Below are 21,457 nucleotides of genomic sequence, written 5' to 3' on the forward strand. Positions count from 1 at the left end.
CCCCCCCCCCCCCCCCCCCCCCCCCGGCAGAGCCCGCTCGGCACACGGACGCCCGCAGCTGTGCCCGAGAAAGAAGCCCGGCTAGGGCGTCAGCCGTCGCCACTGACGCTCCCCCGGGAAGAGGCCTTCTGAAGCCGGGCCGCGTCGGGGCGCCGGTGCCGAGGGGGGCGGACTGCTTCGGAGCCGCGTGTCTCCGCGGCGCGGACCCACGTGGATCGCCGGCTGCAGGCGGCCGGGCCGGGTGAGGGGGAGCCCTGGGCGCGCCGCGGCGTCGGAGGCAACGGCTCCGCGGGGGCAGTGCCGATGCAGGGCGTGCCTGACCAGGCGCGGGGGCGCGTTTGCCTCTTTCCGCTGTGGAGGAAGCAGTCGGCAGGGGGCAGGCTCGGGGCCGGGGCTGCCTGGCCCTCCCAGCGTGGACTCGGGGCGCGAGGCCGGCCTCTCTTCCGTCGGTGGCTCGGCGGGGGCGGCGCCCAGGAGCCCGAGCGCCTCCGGAAGTGCCCGAGCGCCTCCGGAAGTGCCCCTGCGGGGCGTGCGCGGAGCAACGCGGCCGTGCGTCCCCTGCCGGGAGGGCTCCCGGGAGCTGGGAACCGCCGCGCCGACCGCGGCACCGACGGAGGCCCGGCTTCCAGAAAGCGCGGGCGTCGGCCTGCCTCCGGAGAGGGCAGTGCCACGACGGCGCTTAAAGAACTGAAAAGAAGCTTCCCGAAGAGAGTGTGTCTAAACTTAGGACTGGAAAGAAATGTGAAGATTAGAGAGGAGGAGACAGCTGCATTTGTGCGTTTTAAAGAAGCTTTATCCGTAGTATTTCTTCTACTTTCGGTCTACGTTGAATTTCCCTGGCGAGCTCCTTCCCAGCTAGCGCCCGGTACGTGAAGTCCCTGCTTCTGCACAGGCGCGTGAGGCGTGGAGGCATGTTCTGTGCTCAAGTAATTTGGGGGAAACGAGGGTCGAAGTTCCTTAAGGTTTCTGTACTGCAGAGCTAGGACTACTCATGACTTGGAATATGCTGGTTTGAATAGGGAATCTCCAGGGAAGCGCTGTATCTGGGGAGAATCTCATGGACCAGCCGGACGGCTCTGCTCCCTCGTCTCCCACAAAGCACGGCCTCCACTCAGGGAACACGGGCCTGGGAGTGGCCAGCGCCCAGTGAAGGTCAAGTAACCTCGGACGCAGCGGGATTCCATGGGTACAAAGTGAAGAATGTAGGAAGAGTCTCTCACTTACTTGGTTATTTAACTCATTTTTAAAAAATGACGTCCAGGTTAGCATATGGTGCAAAAGTGATTTCAGGAGTAGATTCCTTAATGCCCCTCACCCATTAGCCCATCCCCCCTCCCACAACCCCTCCAGAAACCCTCTGTTTGTTCTCCATATTTAAGAGTCTCTTATGATTTGTCTCCTCCCTGTTTTTATATTATTTTTGCTTTCCTTCCCTAATGTTTATCTGTTCTGTGTCTTAAAGTCTTCATATGAGTGAAGTCATATGGTATTTGTCTTTCGCTGACTAACTTCACTTAGCATAATACCCTCTAGTTCCATCCACATTGTTGCAAATGGGAAAATTTCATTCTTTTTGATTGCCGAGTAAATACTCCACTGTATGTATGTATATATACATATAATATATGTACCTAGTGGTGCATATTGGTGCATATAATATAATACCTAGTGGTGCAGTTGCTGGGCCTTAGGGTAGTTCTGTTTTTAATTTCTTGAGGAACCTCCACCTTGTTTTCCAGAGTGGCTGCGCCAGTTTGCATTCCCACCAGCCGTGCAAAAGGGTTCCTCTTTCTCCGCATCATCGCCAACATCTGTTGTTGCCTGAGTTGTTTATGTTGGCCATTCTGACAGGTTCATTTAACTCAATTTTTAAGGACATATCTATAAATCTCTTCAGGAAGAGATGTACATGGTGCCGTCTGTGGAACACTTTGAATGAAAAGCTTTATCTGTTTTTTCATCTGTTTTTAGCTGAAGTTCATTTTGTATCTCAGGCAAAATATATGCCACACAGAAATTCATTGTTTTCCATCTAAAACTTTGGGATTGCATGCTTTGGAAATTGAACGTGTTCGAGATTTTAGAAAAGGAAAATGGCTTATATGTTATATATTTTGAATTTTAAAAAACTGGTAGGTTCTAGCAGAGTACCCTGCGGTCAGAGGAATTCATATTCCTGCGTACTTACGAAGTGGGATAAATACTTTGCAGACTTCACTTTTGTTCGGGCCACATTTTGCCATCAGGGTGTTGTCAGATTGGTAGGAAAACTTTAGTCTTCCGGCCTTTCTGGATTGTGGAATTCCAGATAAAGGATCTAGACCTGTACTCGTAGCAGTTTGAATAGGCACCTCTTCAGGTTTCTGTCTCCGACTAGAGTGAAACTTACGGCCCATGTGTCTAAGATGAACGAAAGTATGAGACACACGTGTTGATGTGCCGAACTCCATGCTGACCTCCTTCTGTTTCCCTGCCTCTGCTTTCCTGTCTCAACTTCATTATCTGTTAATTTTTTTTATTTTCTTTTTAAAATAAATTTATTTTTTACAAACAGTTTATTGTTAAGTTGGTTTCCATTAACTTCATTATCTGTTAATTAAATGCTGATTAATATTGACTGAAATTTGTATTACCACTGCAAATCCTTTTTTGGGAGGAACTTGTTGGAGTGTTAATGAAACAGATTTTGCCGAGGGTTACTTTTACCATCAAGTGGCGTTATACCTAAATTGCAGTATTGAATTTGGAGGGGCACCTATGTGGGTTGAAAATAAATGGCAAGCCTCTGGCTTAAAGAATAAAATGACAGAGATTTAAAGCACCATCTCCTCTGGGTTCACCGAAAGTGTCAAGTGTCAAAACTGTGTGGATTACCGTGCTGTTTACAGATGCAGTCTTTATACGCTTTACGTTCATTTGTGAGTTTTCTTACCTTATGTTCAGATAATAGTGGTAGTAAGGAAATAGTGAATGAGGGTTAGATAGGCATGTGATTCACATTCCTGTACTTCCAAAGGAAATGAAATAGTAAAACACACAAACACGTTATCTCAGTATCTACTAAACGCAGTCAATATATACTAAAAGCATCCATTCACTCACTACATTCCTAGGATAAGGTGCCATTCTAGGTACCAAGGGGAAGGGTCCATTCCCCCGTTGGTAATTTAAAAATAGTAATAACAGGGTCTCCCAGAATAGAAATTCCGTGAGGACTGAGATTTTTATCAATTTCATTCACTGATGTATCAACTTTGCCTGTCACATGATGGGCGATGAATAAATATTTGTTGAGTGAACTGTGTTTTGGCTAAAACCTACGGATACTTGGAGACGCCTGCATTGCAAGTTTCTTCATAATAATCTTTAATGATGTCTTGGTGCCTGACTTCGTGCAGAGTAGTTGACCCTTTGCAAAGCTTGTCTGCCTTTCTTTTTCCTTTGAGAGCCACAAGCCCAAGCGGTATTACTGATGAAAGTCTGGACCGTTGGGCACGTGGAAGGTGGACAGGGTGCTGCTACCACAGTTAACACAGGAAACAGCTGAAACCCTCACTTTTCTTGAGCTCCTAAGAGAGTTGAGGTCATAGGCCCACGAAGTTGCCTGACTCCAGGGAGGGGCAGACCGGCTTCCCTGTGGCCAATCACGGCGGAAGGGCCGGGCTGCCGTGCAGAGGGGTCAGGAAAAGTCAGAGAACAATCTTAACAAAATGTTGAAGGCCGAGTGCGGGCTTGCCTGTCGCTCTGAAGAGCTGAGGGCCCTGATATAGCGGGAGTTTGAATTCACCTCTAGGCTCTTTCCCCTTGGCCTTCACCAGGTGCGCATGAGAACTAACGGGTGCGGGGTGGGAGACCACAGGGGCCGCCCTCAGTGTTGCAGGCCCACAGGAGGTGATTGGCTGCTGTGCAGAAGCGGCCCGAAGCCCTGCCTCCTTGCTCAGAGAGAAGTCAGTAGACTCAGGCTCAGAGACTTGAAAATAACTAACGACTAGAGTAGCTTTAAAGTAACTATCAGAAGACAGGGATTTAAGTAAGTCTGTTAAAGGAAAAGGTGGGCAACATATATGAACAGATGAAGCAGAAGATGGAAAGTGTGAGAAACATCCACATGGAAGTGCAGGAAATAAGGCCGTGATGTCAGATGAGAGGAATTCCTTTGAGGGGCTCATCAGCACACTTGACGCAGCTGAGGAAGGAATGTGAGCTCAGTGAGCTTAACTGTAGATCAGTAGGCGTTACCCCAGCTGAAATTCAAAGTGGGGGGTAAGAGGGACAGGGACAAAAAAGAGCTTCCGAGAACTTTGGGACAAAGCAGAAGAGAGAGGTAATAAGGCCGAAAAACTGTTTGAAGGGATAATGGCTGAGAATGTGTCAAAAATAATGAAAATCAAGCCAGAGATCTAAGATGCTTCAAGAACCCCAAGCAGGACAGATAACAAAGAGAACAGACTTAGACACCCTGTCATCAGAAATAAAGAGCAAACCCTGAAGGCGGGCAGAGGGGGGAAAGCAGACAGAGGAACAGATAGAAGTGACAGCAGGCTCCTTCTCAGGCACTCTGAAAGTTTGAGCTGTCAAGACCATAGCATGACATACATCTGATTAAAATATCATCAGAAAGTGAACATTTTCTGATTACCAGTGTTTTCTAAGTCAGAGCTGGATCCTACAGACGAAAAACTCACTACCTGTTGATACCCGATTCTCCCTCAAGCGATTTTCAGAAATGTGAGTCGATGACCAAGTTTTGTGGCAGATATTGAAATATGGAAGATAGGCTATTATATAACATGTTGGCTGATCTCAGTGTTCTAAAAAAACCTTAAAATAATCACAGTGGAGAAAGTATCCTCTTCTACAGCTGGGCAGTTTGAGGAGGCGCATGTGTTTCTTGACATGTATTTGGGCTATTTTGCAAGTGAAGAGAAATATAAATAGGAAACGATGAAAGTACATTTTCTTAGTAAGAGCTTGATCATTGGGTGCCTCAGGGAGAGAACTGTTCAGCCAGAATTCCTGTCTCCTAAGAATTTGTAATGCTCAAACAGGCCATGTTTACAGAATATATAGGTAAAACAGTAAGACATAAATAAAGTTTGTCGATGTCCACGGTTATTGTATTACACAGGGCTACCATAGCAGTGAATGATATCAGCTACCGCGTATGCAGCATCTACTCTGACATAATATGTTCTTAAGTTACATTATGTTGTTCAATTCTCATCTAATTCTGCAAAAAGATAATATTAACATTTTGCCAGGGAGGAAAGTGTGTCTTAGAGAAGTTCAGTACATTGCCCAGCATTATGCCGCTATACCGGTAAGTGGTGCAGTTAGGATTCACACTTGGTACCTCTTCTTTTTCCTTTATGCTCCAGTGAATCATAATGGGAGTTCAGAGTCAGACAGGTGTTGGTTTAAGGCAGACCATGCTCTCAGCTCTCCTCTCACGAGTCTAAGAAGAAGGTCCTGGAAAGAATGGTTTTCTGGATGTGTGGGATGATGTGAAGTAGCCGTTTTAGCAGGCCAAAGTTAAGGATGTAGGAAGTACCACTCTGGAAAACAGTGGTGGCGGTTCTTCAAAAAATTAAAACTAGAACTACCCTACAGCAATTGCAGTACTAGGAATTTATCTGAAGGATATAAAAATGCTGATCCAGAGGGACACATGCACCCCGACGTTTATAGCAGCGCCATCAACTATAGCCAAATTATGGAAAGAGTCCAAACGTCCATTGACTGTTGAATGAATAAAGATGTGGTGTATATATACAAAGGGATATTTCTCCATGATGACAAAGAATGAAATCTTGCCATTAACAACAATCTGGATGGAACTAGAGGGTATTATGCTTCGGAGAATAAGCCAGTCAGAGAAAAACAGATATCCTATGGTTTCACTCATATGTGGAGCTTGAGAAACTCAACATGAACAAGGGAAGGAAAGGAAAAAATAGGGAGGCAAATCATAAGAGTCTCTTAAATACGAGGAACAAACTGAGGGCGGCCGGACCCGGGGATGAGTAGGAGGAGGGGTTAAAGGGTGATGGGTACTTGGTGTCCTGTATGGGAGATAGATCATTGGGCTCTGTTCCTGAAGCTGAAACTACATTGTGGGCTCACTAACTTGAACGAATGTAGAAATAAAAGAAGAAGGAGATCCTGGAAATAGCCTGAAAGGCCCAAGACAGCCATCTAGCTTTGCCATTTCTTACAGCATTCTTTAAAAATTTTTTTTGATTAATGTTTTTTTATTTTTTAGAGAGAGAGAGCCCAAGTGAGGGAAGGGCAGAGAGAGAGAGAGAGAGAGAGAGAGAGAGAATTTGAGCAGGCTCCAGGCTCTGAGATGTCAGCACAGAGCCTGACTCGGGGCTCGAACCCACGAACCGTGAGATCATGACCTGAGCTGAAGCCGGACACTTTACCGACTGAGCCACCCAGGCACCCCCTGACATGTTTCTTTACCCTAATTAGTCAATCTGAAGTTTCTTCTTGATTTATAGCATTCTTAGTATGCTAGTAGGATTCTTTTTAATCTTGAATGAGATGGCAGTGTCCACATCCCAAGGAGAACTGGGAATAACCCGTCCTTGTTGGGATCAGAGCTCTAGTGATCAGTGAAAGTACTTTCTTCCTTGGAAATTATGAAGTTTGAAGTAGAATCTGCTAAAAAACGCGGTTGATGCAGGGCGCCTGGGTGGCCCAGTTGATGGAGTATCTGACTCTTTGTTGCACCTCAGGTCATGAACTTCTGGTTTGTGCATTCAGGCCCCACGTCGGGCTCTTTCTCTCTGTCGCTCCCCAACTTGTGGTGTCTGTGTCACTCTCAAGGTGATAATAAATAAAATTAAAAATTAAAAAAATGCAGTTGATAGGGTGAGACAGTTGTTTCTGATGCTATGGACTTTTATACATTTTTTTTAAACGTTTCATTTATTTCTGAGAAAGAGAGGCAGTGTGAGCAGGGGAGGGTCACAGAAAGAGGGAGACACAGAATCTGAAACAGGCTCCAGCCTCTGAGCTGTCAGCACAGAGCCCGACGCGGGGCTCGAACCCACGAACTGCAAGGTCATGACCTGAGTCGAAGTTGGCCGCCCAACCAACTGAGCCACCCAGGAGCCCTCAGACTTTTATACATTTTTAATTTAACGTAATGAAAAATGATTGCAATAGTGTTTGAGGTTTAGGTGTTTTAAACGCATTTTTATTTATATACAGTTGCTCATTATCTGCAGCTTGGATGTATTCATATTCTGTGTCTTCAGCATATCAGATGTGAGTGTCTTCACATTAGGAGACAATGTGAAATATCTGTGCTACTTCAACTGAAATAATTTGAATTATTTCAGCGTTGACTATCATGACTCTGGATAGTAAAGTGATATTTACAGAAGAAAATCTTGACCAGGAAACATTTTTCTTTCTTTTTTTTTTTTTATTTGAAATCTTTTTAAGGTTTATTTATTTTTGAGAGAGAGAGAGAGAGAGAGAGAGCGTGTGCGTGCGCATGGGGGAGGGGCAGAGACAGAGGGAGACACAGAATCCGAAGCAGGCTCCAGGCTCACAGCTGTCAGCCCAGAGCCGGACGCGGGGCTTGAACTCAGGAACTGTGAGATCATGACCTGAGCCTAAGTCAGACACTCAACCAACTGAACCACCCAGGCGCCCGCAGAAAACATTTTTCGAATTTGAAATTGAAGATTTCACTTCTAAATATTTTTATTAAAAAAAATTCTTGGGGCACCTGGGTGGCTTAGTCGGTTAAGCGTCTGACTTCGGCTCGGGTCATGATCTCACAGTTCGTGGGTTCGAGCCCCACGTCAGGCTCTGTGCTGACAGCTCAGAGCCTGGAGCCTGTTTCAGATTCTGTGTCTCCTTATCTCTGCCCCTCCCCTGCTCACGCTGCCCCTGTCTGTCTCTCTCAGAAATAAGTAAAACATTTACAAAAATTAAAAAAAAATTCTCATATAACTTGAAAATCAATTTGTATGGTGTTTAAATTTTTGTCTTTTTTTTTTTTTTTTGGTCATTCTTATAAGAAAAAGTAAGTACTTCCTAAGAGAATAATATAAATAAATACAGTCATACTTCGTTTTCTTGTGCTTTGCTTTATTGTGCTTTTCAAATGTTACATTTTTTACAAACTGAAGTTTTGTAGCAACTTTCCATCAAGCAGGTTTGTGGGTGGCGCGTTTGCAACAGGGTTCGTTCCCTTTGTGTTTCTGTGTCATGTTTTGGTAATTCTTGCAATATTTCAAACTTACAGCATTATGGCATTTGTCACACTGAATGAACTGTGATCAGTGATTGCAACTCACCGAAAACTTACCAGATGGTTAGCATATTGTAGTTGAGCATATTTTAAAATGTTTTAAAATAATTTTAATGTTTTAAATTTAGGTATATACATTGTGTTTTTTTTAAGGCATAATGATATGGCCCACTTAATAGTCTACAGTAGTGTAAGTCAGACTTTTGCACGCACTGGGAAACCAAAAAATGTATTTAACTCACTTTATTGTGACACTCACTTTGGTGTGGTGGTCTGGAGCTGAACTTTCTGGAGGTCCAGCAGGAGGTACAAACACACCTCTGTTCCAACAGCCGAAATGCCTTGATTAATTTCGATAGAGTAAGAGCCAAACTAGAGTCTTATGTATTTTTATTTATTTTTTAAGCTTTCATTCAAAGTCCAGTTGGCTAACATACAGTGTAGTATTCATTTCAGGTGTACACTACTACCGTGACTCAGCACTTCCATCCAGTACCCAGTGGTGCTCACAAGGGCGCTCCCTAGCCCTTCCCCGCCCCAAGCTAGATTTCTAAAAAATCTATTTACCTGTTTATACCTCACATGATATAAATTACATTATTCCGTTTGCAACTTGGTGGATTTATGATTCTCTTCTTTGAACCTGTCTACTACGATTGTATGTGTCTTCTGTGTTTCCGTATATTTTTAGTAAAACGTTCCTTGACATTACTATCGAATGTAAGGTACACCTTGAGGACATAATTTTGGGAGGTTTTTGGGGACTTATCCTTTTATTTTGAAATAATTACAGATTCATGGGAGGTTGCAAGAAATAACACAGAGATCCCATGTCACCTTCACCACCAACCGTCACCTCCTCAGGCAGTGACATTTTATCTAACTACAGAGCCCACGTGGTTCTGTTTTATTACATAATTTTTGATGAACTGTTTTTAGCTCTCCTTGCTCTTACATGCTGTCTTTCTTCACATCTTTTGTTGTAAACCCGACAAGGAAGGAATTAAGCCTCATTAAATGTGTTCCTTTGGTGTCTGCCGTTTCTATGTGGGTTCGTCTCTGAGGGATCGGCCTCTCAGTACTTCCAAACGGAAAGGGGTGTGTTGGGTTTGGCTCTAGACCCAGTGCTTGACATTTCCATATTGTTGTCTATAGGGCAGAAGTAGTCAACCTTTCAAAGATGCCTGGCCCCCATCGTGGGCTTCTCGTTTCCCCACACCCCCTCCAGGGGGGGCACCGCGCCATGGGCCTTCAACCCCTGCGTCCCCATTGCTGACTGGATGTTCCTACTCTCCCATCGCCCATCCCCCCTCGGCCCCATCCCCACTTCTGCCCGCATGCCGGGCCACAGTGCGATCCCAGGGCTCTCCCACAGCTCATGAACCTACGCTTCTCAATGGACCACGCTCCCCAACTTTCCCTAGCCTCCTTAAGCCTCAGAGTCTACCTCGTCCCCTAGGGGACGCCCATCCTGGGAGCCCTTCCCCAGCCGCCTCTCCCCTGTGGTCTGCAGCGTTTCCTTTTCCGGGAACCTCAGGCTCTCATTGCCTCCTCTGGCGTGTGCACCCCCAAGCTGTGTCCCTCTCGGCCCCAGCCCGTCAGCACGTCCTCAGCCTGCTTGTGCACCCCAGCCCCAGACAAGCCTCCTCCCTCAGCGCCTCCCCTCTGCGCCTGCTGCCCTGGCGCTGCCCCTCCGCACACTTGTGGGAACAGTGCCGGCCACACGTATGCAGCGTCCCTAGGTCTCACTTCCCACTCCGCTCCGGCCCTCTGGCACGGTGCCCCTCCCCCTGCCATTCTGCCCGTTGCTTAGGTTGCTGATGTGGGTCCCTGGTGCACTAACTGTAACCTGTTTTTTCCTGATCCACTTCCTCCTTCCTCCTCTCCAGTGTCTATACAGCAGCCAAAGCAATCTTTCAAAAACACAAACCTGACCTTCTGATTCCTTTGCTTTAAACTCCCCAGTGGCGTCTCACAAGGCAGAGCCCAAGGGTGGCGACCAGTGTTCTGCTTGGCTCCCGCTTTCCTGCCCACGGCTCTTTCCCCGTCTGCCCACGGCCTTCCTCTTCTCTGCCCTTGGCACACGTGCCTGGGGTGCTGCTCTTCCCCTGCAGTCTATCCCTTGTGGCGTTAATGCCGGTTCATTTTGCCGATGTGATGTCTACGTTAGTTCCTCAGCTAAGCTTGTGTCCATGACAGTTCTCGTACCGACCGGCACTGCTTTGGCTTCTTAGCACTCATGTTAGTTGTTAACTCTTTTCAAAATGGTGCCTATGTGGGTAGTGCCAGCTTGTGAAGTGCCAGGACCCTGGCGGCTCACCCTTTTCTGCCCCTGACGCCTGCCCCAGGGCTCATCCACAGTACTTTCCATTTTTGGATAAATGAGAAAATGCCATCCTTCCTCACAAACTTTTTACAAATGGAAACAAAAGCATTAAAGCTTTGCAAGTCATTAAAAAAATCCAAGTACAGCACGAGTCCTGTCAGCTGAAGGTACACTGTAAAGTTAGGGTTTAAAGAAACCTGAACACTCTGGCACAAGTTGTTGCATATATGACTTAACTAAATCTTGATTTTTTAAAATCCTAGTCTGAGTACATTTTTGCTTTATTCAAGATGGCCGCCCCCGTGTGGGAAAGCCCCGGGCCCTTCACCTGGGCCAGACTGTATACTGTGCAGCCTCTGCAGTCCATGTCGTAACTCCTTACACTTTCCTTTTTGCTTCTTGTTTTGTTTTTTTGGCCTTGTTTGCCTTTCTTATAGCCAAACAGAGGAGAGAACAGGCTTGACTGAGAAAGGTTTGCTGTCTGAGCCTTCATCACATGCTGGTGTAGTCTTTCACTTAAGAGGCCTTTTTAAATGATTGATCTTGGTTTCTTCATTTCTTCCAGAAAGATTTACGGAGTACCTGCCATGGGGCGGGCACTCTGAGGATGCGCACGCGCGCGCGCACACACACACACACACACACACACACTCACGTTGTCCTTCATCGGTGGCTAATGTACACAGCTGAAGTGCTCGTAACCCGGCACAGCTCTCCCCTAATGTGTTTCTCTGCAGAGGGGCTTTTAGCTTCATGATTATAAATAGAGTTGTATCAAGTGGTCACTTTTTTCAGTAAACATCGGTATTAATGCGTCTCAAGTAGAGTCGGTTGACCTACGTGCTTCCTCAACTACGTTATTATTTTATTTCTATGCGAATATGCGATGCTATGTGATGAAGCCTAATTAGTCTCAGGGAGGACGTCGCCCTTAAACCAGGTAGGGGCATTACACTGAGTTTCCAAGTTCTGCATTTCTTTCAGGTTGGAAAATCAGAGAATGTGCAATTTACTATCATGGTTATTTGTTGGGATGTCAATTCAGCTTCAGTGCTGGCCGACACCAAGAATTATCACCTATTCTTTGACAGTTTACTCTGTGATTCCTATCATCCATTATTATATGCCATCAGAGCACTCGAACAAAATTCCACTGGTAACAAAGGTACAGAAAAAGCATTAGCTTTTACCAGGGTTTTAAATAGACTGTTAAAGATTGATGCCACTCTGTTCTCTCCCTACAGTGCTGTCTTTTCACATACCGATCTTCATTTGACCGTCACTGTGATTAAATTCCATTACTAATTTTTTCGTTTGATGTCATTTTTAACTCTCTTGCCTCATAAGCAGGCAGTGCAGTGACTTAGTAAGCAATTTGCTCACATATATGTTCTTTTGTTTTTCAAGTCCCTGCCCAAAAATATGGTGTCTCGGCTCTGTGAATCTAAGAAGGTGTGTGCGGCAGCCGATATGCAACTTCAGGTATGTGCCTGTGCTCTGAATTTTGTTAGAGCGGGTGTTCACAGTACATACGTAACTTTAAATTCTTGCCAACCCTCCACATTTATGATAATAATTATGCTTCTAACCTATCTTTCATCCGCGTTCAAAGAACTTGACCAAAACCGACGCATTCAGGCTTCGCACTCTCTTTGTGAAATGGATTTTAAATACGTTTATCTCCCAGTTGCCACTGGGAAAAACCAGAGCTTGCGAGAGTCATGTGACTTCTTCTCAGTCATACGTGTCAGCATGCAAGTTATATTTCCATTCCCTTTGTGTCCTTAAAAATTTGTGGTTTTGACGTGAAGTTTAAACAGTGAGGATTGTCCATTTTAGATGATATTCAAAGGCAATTTTCTAGGTTTCCAGATAAAGACTAGAAAAATTGTATGAACCATCTGGATGTCAGGTCTACATGAGCCCAGATGTTCAGGTTACTTTAATTGCTGAGATTGTTTATGGAATTCTCGCTCTTCATCAGGCCTGGAGAATTCTATAAACACAGCCCCAACAGCCGTCTTTCATGTCAGGCAGTGCTCACTTTTATAGTGATCCAGCTACCTATTTCAAAGTGTGGGCACCATTTAATTGCTTTGGGGTTTTGTAAAATTCAGCCTTTGCGAACTCTGTTTATGTTGTACTTTCCAATATACATTTGAAGAAAATGCATGCTATCAAGAAAACCATGGACTTACAATGGAATTTATGTTGAGGTCTGTGCATATCACTATAATTTAAAAAAGATTCCTGCATCATTTGGAACACTTTCAAATTGTTTGAAAAGTTCTGCATTACTCAGCTAATGTCTTTTGATTTGCTGATATCTCTCGTGGAAGTCCTGCCTTTTAAAAGCCTGGGCTGTGGCTTTCTTTTTGAGTAATTGTTCCAAGGATTTTCTTTTAAAAAGAAAACTAACCTTTCCCTCTGCCCACCCTCCAAAGAGAGGAACCCCTTGAGAGATGCAGAGGAAGAGAGAGAGAAGAGAGGGAGGCAGATGCTTGCCAGAGGGCTGCCCATGCCAGCTTTCTGTCCCACAGCAGCCCCTCGCACGGTGCGGACACACGAGGGTGGAAGGGAAAGCAATTGCCCAGGTTTCGAGGGGGCACGCACGGTCTTCTGAACATTGCAGTTTTCTTTTTTTTCTGTTGCGCATTGTTTTAAAAACGGGCTCCTCTTTTTCTGTGGCTCCAAGGTTCTCGGTCCCAGGAGAGCACGACTCCCTGGGCGGACAGATAGGCTCATCGCTTTAGGATTGTTCAGTTCATCAGCAGGTGAGCATGTGACACGTGCCCGTTTCGTTCACTTTGCTCTTCCTTTGTCATTAAAAGTCATTCCATATTTATGCCTTTCGTGTGTGGAAGGCGTAACTGTAGGCGTGAAACTTCTGAATTCAGACCTGATTGTAGATTGAGGCCAAAAAAAAACCCCAAAACCCCACACCTTAGTGGAGGTTAGAATTTACGTTTCAGTTCCTAATAATTTATTCTGTTAGAAAGTGGACAAGAGGTGGGTGAGTAATTTAGGCCCCTCTGATTACTCTATGCATTGTTACTCATTATGGAATATAGAATTGAAAGAGCTGTATTTTAGCTATATGCTCAGATTACCAGTTAGAGTAAAGCAATATTTATATTTAGGAAATGTCTGTATTTTCCTAGGGAAGGTTTAAACCTGACTTATAATTTAGAACCATAATTCTATATCTAGATGAAGCCAAAAGCTGGAGGTCATTTAAATTTTTTCTTTTATCTAAACTAATCCTCAGCTCTTTTAAGTCAGCAGCTGCACATTCTCTGCAAATTCCATTTTCAAATCAGAAAGATACAGACCAGAAACATAACTTCATGTCAGAGTTTTTCCTTTAAAATCGAGCCTTTTCTGCTTCCTTGAGGACTTCAGGTGAACTCCCAACAGATATTCCCATTCAAGCCACATGTTCCAGGGAGAAAGCGCTTTATCTTCACGTTAGGTTTTCTGTGTAAAATTCAGTTTTCGGAGCTTTGTAAGCAGCGGGCTTCACGTGCGAACCAACGCTTTATCCTCCCGCCTCCTGTTCCCCTGTGGCCTCCGCTCTCTGGTCCCCTCCGTCAGCCGGAATCCCCGTGCGCAGCACCCGTTTCCTTGCTGTCTCCTGACGCCAGGTGCGGAGCTGCCTGGGCCCGGGCTCCAGACTCCGCGACAGCTGCGCCAGAATTCTTTGTAACGTCTGTGCTCACCCGCCGCGCGAGAGCGTTCCTTCTGCACCTTGCCCCGTCTGTCTAACGTTCTGTCCGTTCTCGTCACAGAACTTGGATTCGGACCATTTCATTTCTCTCATTTAAGATCTCTCAGGATTCCAGGAAGAAGCCAAGCAGGATATATTAGACCCAGAGGGCCACAAGTTGTAACTTTATTATTATTTTTCTCGTATTTCCAGCTATGTATTTTGCATCTGTCTATAGAAATCAACGGGCCAGCTTCCAGTTTTGTGGGCACAAATTTAATTTAGTACATTGTATGTAAAGAGTACCTTATAAGGTTTGAAAATTTTTAATATCCTTAGTCACGGAAAGGTTGAGAGCTTTCCTTTTCATCATTAACAATGGTCTTAATTGTGGTACAAAACACATCTCAAGCTGTATACATTTATACTTGTGAATGTGTTCAGCTGTTGAGTGTACTTATTCTGGTGCACTTCGAACCCCTCTGGTTTGTCACATCTTGGATGTAAGGCTGGGCTGCCAGAACTAAGGGCATGCTTTTGTCTTTCATAGGTCTTTTATGCCACCCTGGATCAGATCTACCATGGGAAGCATCCCCTGAGGGCATCGACTACGGACATTCTCAGGGACACCCAGGAGAAGTTTTACGGCTTACCATATGTCCCAAATACCGTGAGTCTCTCATTTTGATTCCGTCATGTGCCATCGAACGGCTCAGCCAGTGTCTCCATCAGAGGGAGCCAGTCGTGGTCACCTCCCCCTCGCAGAACGTGAAATCCCTGGATTTATGTCAAGGTTTTGTTTGGGGCAAAGACTAGACGTTGCCCGGCCCATTGAATATCTCCAACCATCCATTCACACGTGCTGCTTCTCCTCCGGCCAGCAAGGCCTTTCTGGATTCCTGTAAAGGTAGCGGTGAAAAAGGTCGTTGGAGTTAGTCTGTAATTCTTTTCTTTTAATTATTTTCCTATGATGAGAAGAATGGTTAGCGATACAAGATGAATGAATCATTGTCACTGTGAAGGCAGTTGACATTTGTTGAGTCCCTTACTTGCATCAGGGATTATAATAGAAGTTTTGCATGTCTTCTTTCATTCGATGTGGTCTGTCAGCATAGGAGACGGGAGTATTGCTACCATTTATTGAGAACGAGGTGTCAGACTGCAGCTAGCTGCTTCGCCAGAGAACCTCCGATTTCCCTCTCAAGCTTGTAAGTTAGGGAAGAGCCCCATATGTGGGCCTCCTGTTGAGGCTCATTCACACTACGTGTCTTCTCTAAAATCTCGTCGGCTGTGCTGGGATTCACAGGCAGCCTCTGAGATCCTGCTGTTCCATCGCTCCAGGGTCCCCGCGGGGAAGCTGAGGCTGGCAGGGAGAGTGCTGGCCGCGGCTGACCCTCGTGGTCCTGGGAACTCACAGGTGCGTGCTGTAGAAAGTTCCTGTTGCTTTGGCAGAAGAGGGTCTTCCTGGAGTCTCATAACTGAAAGATCCAGGGGTAGATCTGGTTTCGGCTCAGTCAGATCCGGTTCGTGCTTACAAAACAACGTCCGAAAAGTTTCTCTTTCTTTCCATTCCTCCGGTCTGTCCTTTTTGGGATTCGTTTCGTCCTCGGGGAGGTGGGGGGCGGCCCTGACTGGGTGGTGTAGGGGCTGCCGGGAGGGCCCAGTGTAGATCCTTCCAGCCTTGCCGGTCTGATAGCAAGAGAGCGAATGTGACAGTGCTCTGGGGTCTGTACGGTGCCGAAAGCGGGTTGATACAGCATTGGGCCCCAGCACACGTGCTAAGAGGCTCATCAGCAAACCGTGCTCATCCTGTGGGTCTTCAGGCCGTGACGCGCAAACACACCTCGGAGGAGTTCACATTTGCCGGACGAGGCCAGTGACAGCGTATTTTATCTTCATAATGCTTCTTGTCAGTAGTTCTGGCTGTCCTGGGGCTCACTCATCGGCTCCAGTGCATGGTGCTGGTTCTGCCACATACCTGGTTTTGACCTTCGGTGTAACTTACCGCTCCGGTGCTGTGTCTTATCGAGCTCTGGATTATCTGTATTAGTGGAAATTTGTGGTGATGAGAATAACTCTTCATCAGTGGAATAAATCATCGTAACAGTGGTGTAGATTTAATAGCTTTTTCCAGTTTGCTGCTGGATTCATGTGCTGTTGTGTTTGTGTGTTTTTTGTGCTCGTTTTTTAGTCTTTGCTTAGTTTTATTTTTCATAGTTTGTTTATTTTTAACAGAGTGTGCACAAGTGGGGGAGGGGCAAAGAGCGAGCGAGCAAGTGGGCAGCTCGGAGCCCGACACTGGTCTTGAACTCATAGGCCGTGAGATCATAACCTGAGCTGAAACCGAGAGTCAGATGCTTAACCGACTGAGCCACCCAGGCGCCCCGTTCTTTGCTTAGTTTATAAACGGCTGTGATGTGAACTCCATGTGGATATAACGTGACCAGTAAGTGATAAAATCATAGGAAGGTGAAAATTAGGAATTGGGAGGCTTTCTAAAGCTGCAGAACTTGAGCTTGGCTGAGCTGCTTGCCCCCTACCTGTCTATCTTCAATTGTATAATGATGTACCTCTCCTTAGAAGAGAAGCCGAACTTCCCTACTGTCTTCTTCCTTTGTGTGATAATTAAATATACAAAGGTGAAGTAGCAGTGGCAACCAAATTCTGAATCCACTATCAGTTAATTTTTTTAACTTAAAAGAAAGGATGATATTATTAAGGCCACTATCCTTGTCCTATTTCCTTTTGAAAATATAGTGATTTACACTGGGATTGTCTCCCTTGTTCATTGGCAGTAGCTGCTTTGAGTAAATTGGGGGTTTTTTTTAGTTTGTGTTTTGTTTTGTTTTGTTTTTACTTTAGAAAGGGAGAGAACATTAGCTGGGGCGCGGGGCAGAAGGAGAAAGAGAGAACCAGACACACTGTGAGATCGTGACCTGAGAAGATACCAAGAGTCAGACACTCAACTGACTGAGCCACCCAGACGCTCCAAAGATACTCTTAACTAAGGAGAACAAACCGAGGGTTGCTTGGGGGCGGGGGGGGTTAAGGGTGATGGGCATTAAGGAGGGCACTTGTGATGAGCACTGGGTGTTATATGGAAGTGATAAATCACTGAATTCTACTCCTGTTAACTAGCTAGAATTTAAATAAAAACTTGAAACATTAGGGGCGCCTGGGTGGCTCAGTCACTTAAGCGTCCGACTTCAGCTCAGGTCGTGATCTCACAGTTTGTGGGTTCAAGCCCTGCATTGGGCTGTGTGCTGACAGCTCGGAGCCTGGAGCCTGCTCCAGATTCTGTGTCTCTCTCTCTCTGTCTGCCTCTCCCCTGCTCACACTCTGTCTCTCTCTCAAAAATAAATAAACTTTAAAACAAACCTTGAAACATTAAAAGAAGAAAAGAATAGGAGGGTTTTTATAGCAGCACTGTTGGTGAGGGTGAGAAAAAAGGAAGAGGTGGGATTTGGAAAAGAACCCAGGTAACTGTCAGTGGAAAAATGGATAAACCATTTGTGCCGTATTCATTGGCTGGAATACACTCATTGGAGACCGAGGGGCACAGATAATGGACTTAACAGTGTCAAATAAAAAAAACAAACAGTGAGTTTCAGAAGAATTAAACAGTGTACATTTATAATAAAGTTCCAAATAATGCGAACTAAGCAGTGTATTATCACAGTAAACACGTAAGCAGTAAAACTCTAAAGAAAAGCGAAGGAATCGTAAACACAACATTCAGATGGTGCCAACCTCTGGGACAAGGAGTAGGATTATACAGGTCCTAGAAGTGTCTTATTTCTTGAAGCAACAGTGGGTATAACACTGATAGTTTTGTCATTCTCCCTACTTTAGTAGTTTATAGAAATAGAAAATTGGCACATAGGAAGTATTTTTCTATGTTAAGAGATTATTTTGGCTGCAACATACGTAGTAAAGAATGGACTTAGGGAGACCAGTTGGGAAGTTATTCTGGTGCTAGGGTAGAACGGGTAGCTTGACCTAGAGAAGTGGCCGTGGAGACAGAAAGATTGAAACGGGTATGAGAACAATGTAGAAGGCAGACTCCATGAGGCATGGTGGTCATCAGCCAGACATGTAGGTCAGGGGAGTGGACTGTGAGTTCATCATGAGAATTGACCCAGAAGGAGGACTTCAGAGCATCCCACCACGCAGGCCGGAAGAGCAGTGGTTTTCCTATAAACTTCTCTCTAGGAAGGGTTTCTCTCCAATGAATCCTTTCATTCCCTCAAAGAAACCATGAGGACAGGAGAATATAATTTCAACACCAGCCTATAGGGTATTCATAATGTTGCTAGAGACCGCACAAATTATATGCATGTGATGGGGTCTAAACTTGCAGATGGCAGTTATGTGTCTGTATTAGCGCCTCTCCCAAGGGCATGAATACCTCATCGTGAGAATAAAGTGTCCCCTGCGCTATGTTTGAGGAGTACTTGTTTGAATAACGGTCAAGGGGCTTCTCGGGGTCTGTGATGTGCTGATGAACGTCCTGAGTCTCGTGCTTTGTCCGCAAGCTTAGTGACCGCAGAAGTCTGCCTGATTCGTTTCTAGGCGTTAGCCCCTTGTAGATCGTACTTTGGCCAACTCTGCACAGCTGTTGAACCCGGGCAACTCCATCCATATTCCACAATAAATAATGGGTGCTTACTTTTCAAGTGAATAGACTTATTACGTCAGCAGTTTGCTAACACTTAGGAAATAGCCCTGGTGCTGTGTATAATGTATGGACACATGTGATTTGTAATTTCCTAGGAGCCCAGAAGCTCTCGCTCCGTCGTGAACAGAGGGCAGTTTTACAGCATATCCAATGGGCTCGTCTTATACAACTCCTTTTACTCTATTCGGAGCCTGATGTTTGTTTCTTATATTAATGACCATCTCTTTTCAGAATATTTTGTTCCTAAATGACTGTGTATCTCCTCCATTATTTACTCAAAGTGGAAGATGGTGCATTTTTATTTTTTTATTAATAAGACTCCAAGTGTGTATTTTTACGAGTCTGGGTCGAAATCTTCTCTAGCCTTAGGACAGTTCAGTTCTGTCCTCGTGAGTATTTTTCAAGTTCAAAGCGTGGACAAGTGATTCTGCTGATAGACTGCAGTTTTCCAAGATTTGCTCATGACTCGTTTGTATCTCACTCGTTTGAACTAGTTTTGTGAACTTCGCTGGCGGAGCCGTGTCTCCCACGCAGCGCTCCTGGGGTGATCGTACTCTCTGAGCAGCCCTTGCCGCCAGGGAAACCTTCTTTGTCCTTCAGCCGCCTCATGTTGAAAACCGTGACGAGTACAGAACAAGAAAGTCCCAAGCACCTGACTTTAATTCATGAAAACATCATAATAAATATAGCTGAGGAGAGTGTCTTTCTTGTCTGTTCATAATTTAAAATTTACTGTCTTGAATCAAGCTAAAATATAAAAGAATTATTCCAGGAAAGCACTTACTGGAATCGAACGACATGTTGATATCTGGTCATTGTTCTTGTTAGAACAAACACCAACAAAGAATGTGAAAAGAAAGGGCGCCTGGGTGGCTCAGTCAATTGAGATACCAACTCTTGATTTTGGCTCAGGTCATGATCCCAGGGTCGAGGGATCGAGTCCCACATCAGGCTCCACGAGCTGGCTTTTCTCTCTCTCTCTCTCTCTCTCTCTCTCTCTCTCTCCTCCCCTCTCCCCTGCTCATGCTGTCTCTTTCTCTCTCAAAAAAAAAAAAAAAAAAATTAGAGGAGTGCCTGGGCGTCTCAGTTAAGCATCCAACCTTTGATTTTGGCTCAGGTCATTTTCTTATAGGTTCATGAGTTCAAGTCCCATGTCGGGCTCTGCGCTGACAGCACGGAGCCTGTTTGAGATTCTCCCCCTCTCCCTGCTCCTCCCCTGCTTGCTCTCTCCGTTTCTAAAATTAAAAAAAATGTTCATTAAAAAAAATTTTTAATGTGAAAAGAAGGCATATCCACATTTAAAAGCTCCGATTATTAAAGTTCAGCAACAAACTCAGGTTATGGCACGCCAGTGGGGAGTCATACGATCTGGACTCATTGCTTTGCCTGACCATGTGCTCGGGCGGCTGTGCGCCGCACACCTCCCGGGGACACACCTGACCGGCTGCCATCTGTTCAAGGTGCACTGTTTCAAAATGGCTGCTGCCACTGGAGACTGATGTTTCTATCCAGACTTATTTCTGTCACGTCCAGTTACATGGGCGAGGGAGAGATATTCCACCGAGGGTGTGGTTATCTGTAGCACATCTTCTTGTTAGAATAGCTGGAAGTTCTGCCAAATTTAATCAAACATATCAAAGAGCAAACACCCTTCTGTTACACAGTCTAAAGAAAACCATCTCCAAACCCCAATTTATGTTTGTTAGTTCATTTATATTGTGTTATTACACATAACATTTATAAATTGTTTTTAATAATTGATATATTGCACCTAACATATATTTTTATTAATGCCTACTATGTGCCCTACGCTGCCTAGGTGATGGGGAGACAGTGTGGATGAAACAGACCCAAATCCTTGTCCTCATAGTCTGTATTTGCAATGACTTGTTTGGGGTATGTATACATAATTATCATTATGTCCGGCTGTCTGTCAGACATTTCAGTATTGAGCAAAATATTCTTTGAGGCCCTCACATTGCCTTGTGAGCAGATGGTCTGAACATAAAAGCTGAGAGACTGAGACATTTCAAAGCATAATACAGCTCATACAAAGGATATGTTGAGACCCTAGTTTTTTATTTTTGAAGGTGGGGGGCTTTTCCTGAGATATATGTATGAGGAAAAGAGGTGCCTTTTGTGTTTTCACTGGGCTCCTGCAATCTTCCTCACCCTTGCTGATGTGGTGACTTTGCATCAGTAAGAATTCATGCATGTGTAGCCCTGGCCGGATAACCTGATCGAGGCTGGAGCTCTCTAGATTTGGAAGATCTTAACCCGAGAGAGAGAGAGGTAGAGATAGAGACACTGGCAGTGCTGTAAACTACGACCACAGACAGCACTGAGCAGGGAGAATTTGCTGAGTAAGATGAAGGGAAATTTCGAAGACCCCCTGAGGGGAATATTTAAGCAGTGGACACACAGTGGATCAGCCAATATGGCTGGAGAAGATCTAATTTGAACAGCTTTTTTTCC

General features: G+C 45.1%; 1 protein-coding gene across 3 annotated transcripts in view; it reads left to right on the top strand.

Annotated features, from left to right (window-relative positions):
* Nucleotides 1-21,457, top strand: part of LOC120247187 (mitochondrial intermediate peptidase) — a 157,401-nt gene that overhangs the window by 73,419 nt on the left and 62,525 nt on the right. For 2 of the 3 annotated variants that reach the window (XM_039255011.1, XM_039254997.1), the window contains exons 15-16: nt 12,006-12,080; nt 14,855-14,974. In XM_039255011.1, the coding sequence (XP_039110942.1) occupies nt 12,006-12,080; nt 14,855-14,974 (195 nt within the window). The remainder of the gene's footprint in view (nt 1-12,005; nt 12,081-14,854; nt 14,975-21,457) is intronic. The other variant, XM_039255006.1, reaches the window with a different exon arrangement.

Source organism: Hyaena hyaena, unplaced genomic scaffold (genome assembly GCF_003009895.1).
Source record: "Hyaena hyaena isolate Hyena2069 unplaced genomic scaffold, ASM300989v1 scaffold_11, whole genome shotgun sequence".
In the NCBI taxonomy this organism is placed as follows: domain Eukaryota; kingdom Metazoa; phylum Chordata; class Mammalia; order Carnivora; family Hyaenidae; genus Hyaena; species Hyaena hyaena.